The sequence below is a fragment of the Misgurnus anguillicaudatus genome, unplaced genomic scaffold (assembly GCF_027580225.2).
Source record: "Misgurnus anguillicaudatus unplaced genomic scaffold, ASM2758022v2 HiC_scaffold_33, whole genome shotgun sequence".
Taxonomy (NCBI): Eukaryota; Metazoa; Chordata; class Actinopteri; order Cypriniformes; family Cobitidae; genus Misgurnus; species Misgurnus anguillicaudatus.
Window position 1 is genome coordinate 4,151,089 of NW_027395283.1, and position 11,412 is coordinate 4,162,500.

The following is an 11,412-nucleotide window of genomic DNA, read 5'->3' on the forward strand; positions in this document are numbered from 1 at the left end:
CGTGTGTGCGTGTGCGTGTGTGTGCGTGTGTGTGCGTGTGTGTGTGTGTGTGCGTGTGTGCGTGTGTGTGTGTGTGTGTGTGTGTGTGTGTGTGTGTGTGTGTGCGTGTGTGCGTGCGTGTGTGTTTGTGTGTGCGTGCGTGCGTGTGTGTCTGTGTTTAATTGTGTGTGTGTTGTTTTCTGGTTGATCAGTATTAAAGTGTTTTAATGTGTGATGGTCTTGATTAGAATCCATTAGCTTAATGAGTGTACTACTGTTCCCCTGTCAGTGATTGACTTTAGTTGCTGTATTACAGTGTGTTTGTGTAATGCTTGTTAATTAAATAGCCGATATTATCACACCTGCCACACACACACACACACACACACGTGCACACACACACACACACACACACACACACACACACACACACACACACACACACACGCACACACACTTGCATACACAGGAACGCACACCCAGGCACACACACACATGCGCATACAGGGGAGCACATATAAACGTGCACACACACAGGTGCACATAAGCGCGTACACACACACACACACACACACACACACACACACACACACACACACACACACACACACACACACACACACATTAACTGAATTTGCAAAGACAAAATATTTACAAACAAACACAGTAATAAGATGATGGTCACACTAAGGTTGGGTTTGGTGAGTCGTTCTCTGTCTGTCTGTCTGTCTGTGTCTCTGTTTGTCTGTCATTCACTTAATCTGTCTGTTTGTCTGCTTGTCTGTTTGTGTCTTTCAATTTTTCACTTTTATTTATATAGTGCTTTTCACAATAGGTAATTGAATCAAAGCAGCTTTACATTACAGTTTTTTTCGATTGCTAAACGCCAGTGGGCACAACTGGAGTCACATGTGCAAAACTCTAACTACAGTCTGCACAGCAGCAGTTCATGTGGACCAAACTCTAGTTCGTTTTTCATTGCTTGAACACAGTTTTCAAAACTTTACACACTTATCCCATGACTTTAAACACAACCTGCACAACACTGTGGATTTACAGCACTTTGTTCAAATGCTAACACACTGCTGTCAAAACTGTGAACCACACATTCAAAACAGAAAAGATTTCAGCCTTGTGCCTTTCAAACACTGCTGATTGCCATTTCATATAAATATAAATTCCAATTTCATATATATATTTCATATATATAAAATATTACCTTTCATGTACTTTTAGTTTCTACCTTTTTTTCTCATTACTGTAATTCCGCAAATTACTCCAGACTACTGAAGCAAACTGCTAATTTTCATTTACCTTAAAGAATTATGACGTTCTAAATAAAATAATAAGTCATGTGATAAAACAATAAATAAATCATTCTTTGAAGAAAACATTACTTTGTATGAAGTCACTGAAATTGTTGAAACTGTAAAGATAAAAAGTTTATATTTTGTGTATTGGTGTTTGATGTTAGTGTTTTTCCTCTCAGTGTGTTGTGAGTGACAGTGTGTGTTATCTCAGTGATGGTTGTGTTTAGTGTTTGGCTGCACTGAGCTGTTTTGAGTCATGTGTTAAGAGTTGTGCTCAGGTGACTTTTGGTAGTGCAGACTGTAGTTAGAGTTTTGCACATGTAGCTCCAGTTGTGCCCACTGTCGTTTAGCAATCGAAAAAAACTGTAATATAAGCAGGGGAAAACACAGAAAAATCAACAGACAACATAAGTAGCGAAATAGAGCGGCTATAGTGTCACTCTGTCTGTCTGTCTGTCTGTCTGTCTGTCTGTCTGTCTGTCTGTCTGTCTGTCTGTCTGTCTGTCTGTCTGTCTGTCGCTGTGTCTGTCTGTCAGTCACTCAGTCTGCCTGTTTGTTTCTCTCTGTCTGTCACTCACTCACTCACTCAGTCTGTCTGTCTGTCTGTCTGTCTGTCTGTCTGTCTGTCTGTCATTCAATGTGTTTGTCTGTCTGTCTGTCTGTCTGTCATTCAATGTGTTTGTCTGTCTGCCTGTCTGTCTGTCTGTTTCTCTATCTGTCTGTCTGTCTGTCTGTCTGTCTGTCTGTCTGTCTGTCTGTCTGTCTGTCTGTCTGTCTGTCTGTCTGTCTGTCACTCACTCAGTATGTCTGCCTGCCTGTCTGTCTATCATTCAATGTGTCTGTCTGTCTGCCTGCCTGTCCGTGTCTGTCTCACTTAGTCTGTCTGTCTGTCTGTCTGTCTGTTTCTATATCTGTCTGTCTGTCTCTGTCTGGCTGGCCGTCACTCAGTCTGTCTGTCTATCTGTCTGTCACTCAGTCTGTCTGTCTGTCTGTCTGTCTGTCTGTCTGTCTGTCACTCACTCAGTCTGTCTGTCTATCTGTCTGTTTCTCTGTCTGTCTGTCTGTCACTCACTCATTCTGTCTGTCTATCTGTTTGTCTGTCAATCTGTCTGTCTGTCTGTCTGTTTCTCTGTCTGTCTGTCTGTCACTCAGTCTGTCTGTCTGTCACTCAGTCTGTCTGTCTGTCTACCTGTCATTTAATGTGTCTGTATGCCTGCCTGTATGTGTCTCTCTCTCTCTCTCTCTCTCTCTCTCTCTCTCTCTCTCTCTCTCTCTCTCTCTCTCTCTCTCTCTCTCTCTCTCTGTGTGTGTGTGTGTGTGTGTGTGTGTGTGTGTGTTCTGTCTCTCTTTGAATTGAATTCAGTCAAAAGTGCTTTGTTGGCAAGAGAAAGGTCTCACTGTGCCAAACTGTGTTGTGATTAAAATGCTAAAGTCCCTGTGTCACAGCTTAAATATCCCATAAGACTGCAGCAGGATGACATCATCACTAAAGTGTGTGTGCGTGCGTGCGTGCATGCGTGCGTGCATGCGTGCGTCGTGTGTTTGTGTGCGCGGGCGTGCGTGTGATTAGTTCAGAGTTGAAGACTTTAAATGTGACATTTTTGCTCTGTTGAAGTTGTGAAATGATTATTTTTCAGTGTTATTTTGTAGAAGTTTAGTTAAACAGAATTCACTTGAGGCTGTGCTGTATTATGAAATTGTGTTTTGAAGGTTTCAGTGATTATTGAAGAAGTATTTGATGGGTGTCAGTTAGTATTGATGGGTGTCAGTCAGTATCTGTAACTCTGTTACTAGTGCAGTCTGACACAAAAAAATTGACAAACCATTTGTAGCTTTGCTTGACCGTGATAAATCTGTGTCTCTTTGTGTATCTGTCTCACTGTCTGTCTGTCTGTCTCTCTCTCAGAGTTCTTCATAATTATATGTTGTGGCGCATCGTGGCAGCTCTGAGCGAGCATCTCTCTACAGCATTTCGTAGCACCATCCACGAGTTCTCCCGTGAGATTGACGGTACCGAGCGACAGTTAGAATTGGGTCGTCTGTGTCTCACTCAGGCCAACAAACACTTTGGCATGGCACTAGGCGCTCTCTTCGTTCAACATCACTTCTCACTGAAGAGCAAAGCAAAGGCAAGTTTCACTGTGGTCTAATAAAATGTTTTTTATTGATTGTATTCCTAAAATTCTCAGATATTAAATCTAAACTCGAGTAGATCCTCTGGGGCAGGTTTCCTAAACTTGGGTTCACGAACCCCTGGTGGTTCACGGGAGAATTGCAGGGGGGTCATGAGTTGATGAAAAAAAATCATAAAATGTAAATAAATAATTTAGGTCAAAGGGGTTTTAGCTGACTTTCTGATTTTCTTTCTTATGGTAAAGCTGTCCATAGAAATATTGATGCTAGTCTGTCTGTCTCTCCTCTAATCTCTCTCTCTGATTCAGTCTCACCTTTTCATTTTCTGTCTAATTCATTCAATCTTTTATTTCGCTGGCACAAACATTTGTGTTTACCTTTCATATCACCGCTGGACTCTGGCGCTGGTCTTGAATAGATGGAATGATGGATGGATGGATGAAGTCTTTTTTCTTTTGAAAGAGATGTCTTTCCCAGATGGTTTGCGTGGTGGGGTGTAGAGATTTGTAAAAATCGTCAGTCAAATTGTCAGACGAGAGCAGACGTAAGCAGATTGTTGTGGGTCTCACACTGTTTTCTAGCACGAAACAACAGGAAGATTCATCTTTTCAACTTGTGTTTAACAGAAAAGTTCATGAAATATTCTGTCATCACTTTTTTACCCTCATGATTTTAAAAATCCATCGCAAACACAACCTTTATTTCTTTTTGTTAAGTGATTGATTTGGTACAAATGAAAGCATTTAGACACAGCAAACCAAAATGATAGAACCGAGTAATGAGTCATTGATCTTTGTCTTTAATTTAGCTTAAAATGCTTGTAAAGTCGTTTGAGTGAATTGTTTCTGCACACATAATGAATGTTAGAAATGTATTTCTGAAACAAGTTACTAACACTGTGAAATATGTAGTACTGAATTGGAGATTTAAACCGTTAAACAGTTTTCCACATTTCTGTGTGTATGTGGGCGGGGCTAAAACAGTGGCTTGATGACACACTGGAGCCACCGTGCATGGCCCCGCCCCTAACACAATCACAAGCATCCATTCAGGTTGTAGGTATTTGAAAGTTGAGAGAGATTAAGTGTTTATTTGTCACATATGTGATACAAATTGCAGTGAAATGCAAGTTTTGCAGTAAAATGTAGGTTCCCACGAGTAGGCGTGGTTTTAGCACAGACAGCGGACGTTTCCCAGTGTTTAAGAGCTAAAAATCCTGCCTGTTTTTTCAAGATTTTAACCACTTTTTTAATTATTAGGCCTTTTTTTAAACATTCCTATTACACAGCGCTCTAAACTGCTTGATTCTGATTGGCCGCCCACAACATTTCAAGGTAAATTTTTATAACTACAGTTCAAATCTAATAATACACAGCTGCAAATCATTTTGTCAGGCACAGTTTAAAATAACACAGAAATGTCTTTTAATAACATATATGACATTATATATACAAATGAATAAACCACGTTTGAAAGTTTTGTCTTATCTTAAAACCGAAAGGAATCAGGTTTTTCTCGTGGAATTCCCATATGACATAATTTTTTAAAATATAAAAAATGGCCAAAAATATTTGTACTGAAATATATTTTGAAATACGTTTACAAAAATTTAGGTTTTAACCAATATTTTTTTTTTGACTATTTTTAAAAATAGATTTTAAAAATGAATATATTTTAAAGCATTTATATTCACATCGCATTGGAAGAAAAACTTTTTATGCTACAAACCAGTAAACATTACAGGTTTGATAAGATTTTTTTCAACTGCAAAAATATATACTTATAACTTTATATTCAATGCAAATGTTTATATTTTGACCAGAATTTTTTTTTTTTTTTTTTGCTGTATGGATTGTAAAATTAGTAATGTATTTGTTGCCTCTGAAATACATTTTGAAATATAGACGGTTTCAGCAGTAACAACATAAACAAGCGGCTGTCGCGGTCCGCACGTAACTTCCGGTAAACTCCGCTAATAATAAATAACAACAAAGTACTTTAAACGTAGATTATTTATATAACAAGCAAAAAACAACACATAGATTACGTAGGAAACCAAAACATTTGTTATTTTCGACGAGGCATTTGTTCAAGAGATCAGTTTAGCAACTAGTCAGACCATTAAAAAAACCAAACCGGAAGTAAAGTTCGGATCCAGACGTGTATCGCGTGCGTCCGATGAAACCGTCTATATGTTAATATATGAAGATAAAAACTAAATATATTTGCAAATTTTAAAATATATTTAGTTAAGCTTTACTTTCTACAAAATGTATTTCGGATATATTTAAAAAAAATTTGGCCAAAGAAATTTATTTTTTGCCTTATGGGAAAAAATATATGAATGTTCCTAAATATTCCTAAATAAGCATGTTAAAAGCGGGATAATGCACAGGCAACTGGTTGTTATCGTGAAATAAGCTGTGTGTCGTGTCCTGATCACACTGGTTTGGTGCCTATACATTATCCTTTATTTATTTTTGTGGTGTCAATGAAAGCATATTTAGACAGCAAACCAAAAACTAAGTAATGAGTAATTGATATTTGTCTTTAATTTAGCTTAATGCCAATTGGTTTCTCTTTTCGTTGTAATAAGGTTGTAATTTACCAGGTAATTAAGCTTTTATAAAGTCAGAAGATGGCACACAGGGGAACAGACAGATCGTTTGGGCGGTGATTTAAATATTCTGCTATTATTTGAAGGTAATATAGTCTTAGTTTAATTCAGGAAGGTGATTTAGTGTAGTTGTGTCTGCTTAAGTGTCTCTGGGCATGTTTATTACCTATTAAATAATTGCAGATGCGTTTTTCGTTGTTGTTCTTGAATGCAGTAACATTTTCCATGGTGACACATTTAATATTTTTAAGGTAGATTCACTGAATTAAAGTCCATGTGTTTATATGTGTACATTCTTAAAATCTCATGATTTATGAACAAATATATCCAGTAGACCATGCAAGAGACATCATACACTATACATGAAAGAGCAATACGTCCACATTTAGTCATCTCTTCTTAATATAAGTCATTATTTACTAAAGCGAGGAGTGAACAATCTTAATCTCTCTTCACTTACTTATTTCAAGTGTTATTGATTTCATTACATGATTTCCACAGCGTTTAACAAACCTTTAAACATCTGATTTGTGCAGCACCTTTACTTTCTGAACTTTATTACTTTTGATTGACATGTCGTCTTCGCCCCTTCACAGGTACAGGAGCTGGTGGAGGACATCAAACATTCATTAGATCTGAGACTACAAGAGCTCGACTGGATGGATGAAGAAACCAAAGATGCTGCCAGAACAAAGGTGAGACTTATGAGATATCAAGATGAGACAGATGTGAGATTACATCGAGAGAAACAAGAAGACTTCAGCATAGGGTATGAAAGGGTTAAATTTCTCTCTCTCTTTCTCTTTCTCTGTCTCAGTTACAGCACATGATGGTGATGACTGGTTATCCAGACTATCTGCTGAAGCCCGAGCTCATAGATGAAGAGTATGGGGTACGAGGCACAGACAGCCAATCAGAAGTCAGCAAGTGTGCTGTAGTCTGTATTTTAACTCTATCTCTCTGTTCTTTTCAGTTTGATGTAAGTGAGAAGACATATTTCAAGAATATTCTCAACAGCATCAAGTACAACATCAAACTCTCTGTCAAAAAGATCCATAAAGAGGTGGACAAGACAACGTAAGTGGCCGTCATCATGATAACTGACACGTTACAATGTAACACGGTCTCACACCCATGGCGTCAATATTTGATGACACTTGACCATGCGTCAATATGTTGACGCGGAGGGTATACCTTTCGCGTCATTTTTTGACGAACTGGGGAGTTCAATACTATTAGGTACGCGAAATTAAACAGTTGTCGCCTGGCATTGGGGTTAGGGAAAGGTTTGGGTAGGGATGTCATTATGTAAATCTAACCCTGAACCGACGCGAAAATGGTAGAAAATGGTAAGAAAATAGGAAAGAGAATGCAACGGACTTAATAGTATTGAAGTCCCCAGTTCGTCAAAAAATGACGCGAAAGGTATACCCTCCGCGTCAACATATTGACGCATGGTCAAGTGTCGTCAAATATTGACGCCATGGGGTGAGACTGGGTTGTACAATGATGCATGCGCTGCTCATACAGAACAACAAACAGGAAGTGATGTCATTGATTCAGTGATTTAAATGATGAGTTTGTTTGTCCTGTGATGGGTCCACTTAGATCCGAAAACTCAAGGTCCGACCCGAAACCTTTTTTAATGGACCCAATGCTCAACGGATCCAAAAATTAAATTGTAGTTGGTTTACTTAAATATTTTGAGTACTCTGAACTTGTCATGCTTTACAGTGTACTGTTAAGTTGTAAAGTGTTAAGTATTTGAGTACAGGAAACTTATAAAAAACAAGGCAATCAGTTGCCACAAAATATTTAAGTAACATTACTACTACAATTTAAGTTACATAAAGTATATAATTTAATTGTTATCAGACTTAAACTACACTGCAAAAAATGACTTTCTCACTTAGTATTTTTGTCTTTTTTCAGTAGAAATATCTAAAAATTCTTAAATTAAGATGCTTTTTCTTGATGAGCAAAATTACCTAAGTAAATAAGTCTAGTTTTAAGACAAATAATATACAATTTAAGTGAAATTGTCCTTAAAACAAGCAAAATTATCTGCCAATGGGGTGAGATAAAAAGTTGTGAAATAAGATTTCTTTTTTCTTAAACACTTAATTCAAGTAAAATTTTCTCACCCCATTGGCAGTTTTTGTTTGCTTGTTTTAAGCACAAATTCACTTAAATTGTATATTTTTTTGTCTAAAAACTAGTATTATTTTCTTAGGTCATTTTGCTCATCAAGAAAATACATCTTGATTTAAGAATTTTTAGATATTTCTACTGAAAACAAGACACAAATACTAAGTAAGAAAGTCATTTTTTGCAGTGTAAGTTTAGATGAATAATTTTTTTTTTTTTTTTTTTGAATTGAAGTTGTCAGTATTCAAAACTTTTAAGTTTGCAAACTTAAGAAAATATTTTTTTTTGAGTTAGTAGAACTTATCCGGGTTTACAGTGTTGTTTTCAGTACAAATAGTTAAAAAATGTTTAAATCAATTTGTTTTCTTGATTAGCAAAATTACCTAAGAAAATAAATTACAAATTTAAGTGAATTTTGCATAAAACAGGCAAATAAATCTGATTAAGGGGTAAGATAGTTTTTCTTAAATTGCGTGTTGAAGAAAAAAGTAAACCTATTTCAAGATTTTTTTCTTACCCCATTGGCAGGTTTTTTTTTTTTTTTTTTGCTTGTTTAAGCACAAATTCACTTCACAAATTCACAAGAAAATAGAGATTTTCTACACTGTAAAAAATTATTTTCAAGAAAAAAAAATCTTAATATTTTTGTCTTGTTTTCGGTAAAAATATCAAAAAATTCTTAAATTAAAATACTTTTTCTTGATGAGCAAAACAACCCAATAAGTCTAAAAATATAATAATTTGATTTAACAAAAAATATCAAATTTAAGTGATTTTGTGAATAAAACAAGCAAAAAAATCTGCCAATGAGGTAAGCAAATTTTTCTTGATTTTATCTTGAATTTAGTGTTTAAGAAAAATTTTCAAGATTTTTTTGCTTACCCCATTGGCAGATTTTTTTGCTTGTTTTATTCACAAAATCACTTAAATTTGATATTTTTGGTCTAAAAGTAGACTTATTGTCTTGGGTCATTTTGCTCATCAAGAAAAAGCTTCTTCATTTAAGAATTTTTACTGAAAACAAGACAAAAATACTAAGAATTTTTTTACTTGAAAATTTTTTGCAGTGACCTCCATGACTGTTTAATCACTCATATCACATCATTGTTTATTTTCAGGTTGCCAAATAATAAAATAACACAAATGTTTGACTTATAAAAATACTTTTAACCTGAACATGTGACTTTAAAAATGAGTTGAAAACTAAAGTCGCATACGTTCACTGTGTGAGGAAAATACACGTTACGTTTACCTCAGTAGATATAACATTTAAACTGAGATTAAATCAACGTCTTTATACTATAGATAGAAAACACAAATAAATGAAACCAAACCAAAGAAGATTATTTGTGAACAAAACAACACAACGCACTGATGTGTATGTAAACAACAACATCAGACATTCGGCTGAAGTGTGTTATCAGACTGACAGATTGTGTCTGATCAGAGCAGACAAATGAAAAATGACCATCTGCAAAAACACAAGAGCTCTAGATCCATACAAAACAGCCTAAAGACACACACACGTACACACAAACACACACACATGCAAAACAACATCTGAATTCGTAGATGTGTGTGTTTCTGGCTACTGGTGTCTGTCATTAAAATACAAAATTTGACAATTAAAATAACAATCACTGAATACTGAGTGTGTGTCTGTGTGTGTTTGCGTGTGTTTGTGTGTCCACAGGTGGCTGCTTCCACCACAGGCTTTAAATGCATATTACCTGCCAAACAAAAACCAGATGGGTGAGTACATCGCATACATGAATATTCACACACACACACACACATCCAGCATTGTTTGTTTGTTGTTTATTGTTGTGTTTGCCTGTCTGGGGATTAACAGCACACCTCTCTGATGATCAATAAAAAGCGAGAGACAGACAGATGGACATAAACATGAAACTCCATTAAACCAGATCATCATTCTTTCCTCTCGCTCGTCCACTCACTCACTCACTCACTCTCTCTCTATGTGTTTAGTTTTCCCTGCAGGAATTCTCCAGCCGACTCTGTTTGATCCAGAATTCCCACAGTGAGTATCACACACATACATGATATCATTTAAGAAAACAGACATTATAACACACTACTAGATTCATGAGATAATGCAGTGATTCCTTCACTCGTTCACCTTTATGTTCTTACAAACCTTCATCTTCTGTGAAACACAGATGCTTTGAGTTTTTCTTCTTCATGACGGTTGTAAAAATCTGCAATGAATGATACGTCTTCATACTGCTGTACATTACCCAGATTTTACCATGGTAAAGGTGGTTTTAGGAAGTTGGCTTGTCAGACTTCAGAACCAGAACTATTTGTGTTAATATATCTAATCCTATACGTATACAAATGATAAATACATCATCTTCCCAGCGCTGCTAAACGTGTCTGTCTGTCTGTCTGTGGGATCAATGTGATATTGTCTTTAGAAAAAAACACTTGTGGAGTGTGTTGGTTTATGTGTGTTTGTGTGTTCACGGCTGCTGTGAGTTTGTATTGATTTCCCTTCACAAAGTCTGTTAGACGAGACAAATATCAGTAAGAGTTTAGACCACACACACACACACACACACACACACACACACACACTCACAAACACACACACACACAGTTTAAGGGTGAATTATAATGATCAATTTCATCTTGGCTGTTTTTTCTCTCTGAGCAGAACAAATTGATGTGATGTAAAGTCTAATTACTAAAGTATGTCATTTATAGCCGTATAATCTTTAGGAGGTTTTTAAAGGGCTGTTAAAGGAGATTGTGTTGATGGTTCAGCTCTCTGCTGCCTCCTGCTGATCACAGCTCGACACTGCATGTGAAGATAAACAGCTTTAGATACAACATAAAGATGAGGAATATTAAAACACGAGATATTATAGCAGAAGATCTGTGATGTTTATTGACATGTTTTATTCTGTCTGGTTTCTTTAGGTCACTTAATTATGGAGGAATTGGTGCGATCGTTGGACACGAGCTCACGCACGGATACGACGACTGGGGTGACAGATTTTATTCATTTTAGATTATTATTAAAATGTATATCATGTGGTTGTTAAATGCTTTGGTTTCCATCCAAATGTGAAGCGAATCCTTATAAAATTTGCACAAGAATTTCCAACAAGTTGTTTAAGCGAATTATGGTGGTATTGGTAACCTAGTAATCAACAGTTACTAAAACAAGGCACACTTAGAAAATGTAGTCATGATGGGGCA

The 11,412-nt window shown here is 36.3% G+C and overlaps 1 protein-coding gene across 1 annotated transcript in view; it reads left to right on the forward strand.

The window, feature by feature from the left end:
• LOC141363184 (endothelin-converting enzyme-like 1) overlaps positions 1–11,412 on the forward strand; it is a 30,497-nt gene that overhangs the window by 16,005 nt on the left and 3,080 nt on the right. Inside the window, exons 8-14 of the mRNA XM_073865775.1 lie at positions 3,196–3,418; positions 6,636–6,734; positions 6,857–6,931; positions 7,013–7,116; positions 9,881–9,939; positions 10,177–10,228; positions 11,131–11,198. Coding sequence (XP_073721876.1) covers positions 3,196–3,418; positions 6,636–6,734; positions 6,857–6,931; positions 7,013–7,116; positions 9,881–9,939; positions 10,177–10,228; positions 11,131–11,198 — 680 coding nt within the window. The remainder of the gene's footprint in view (positions 1–3,195; positions 3,419–6,635; positions 6,735–6,856; positions 6,932–7,012; positions 7,117–9,880; positions 9,940–10,176; positions 10,229–11,130; positions 11,199–11,412) is intronic.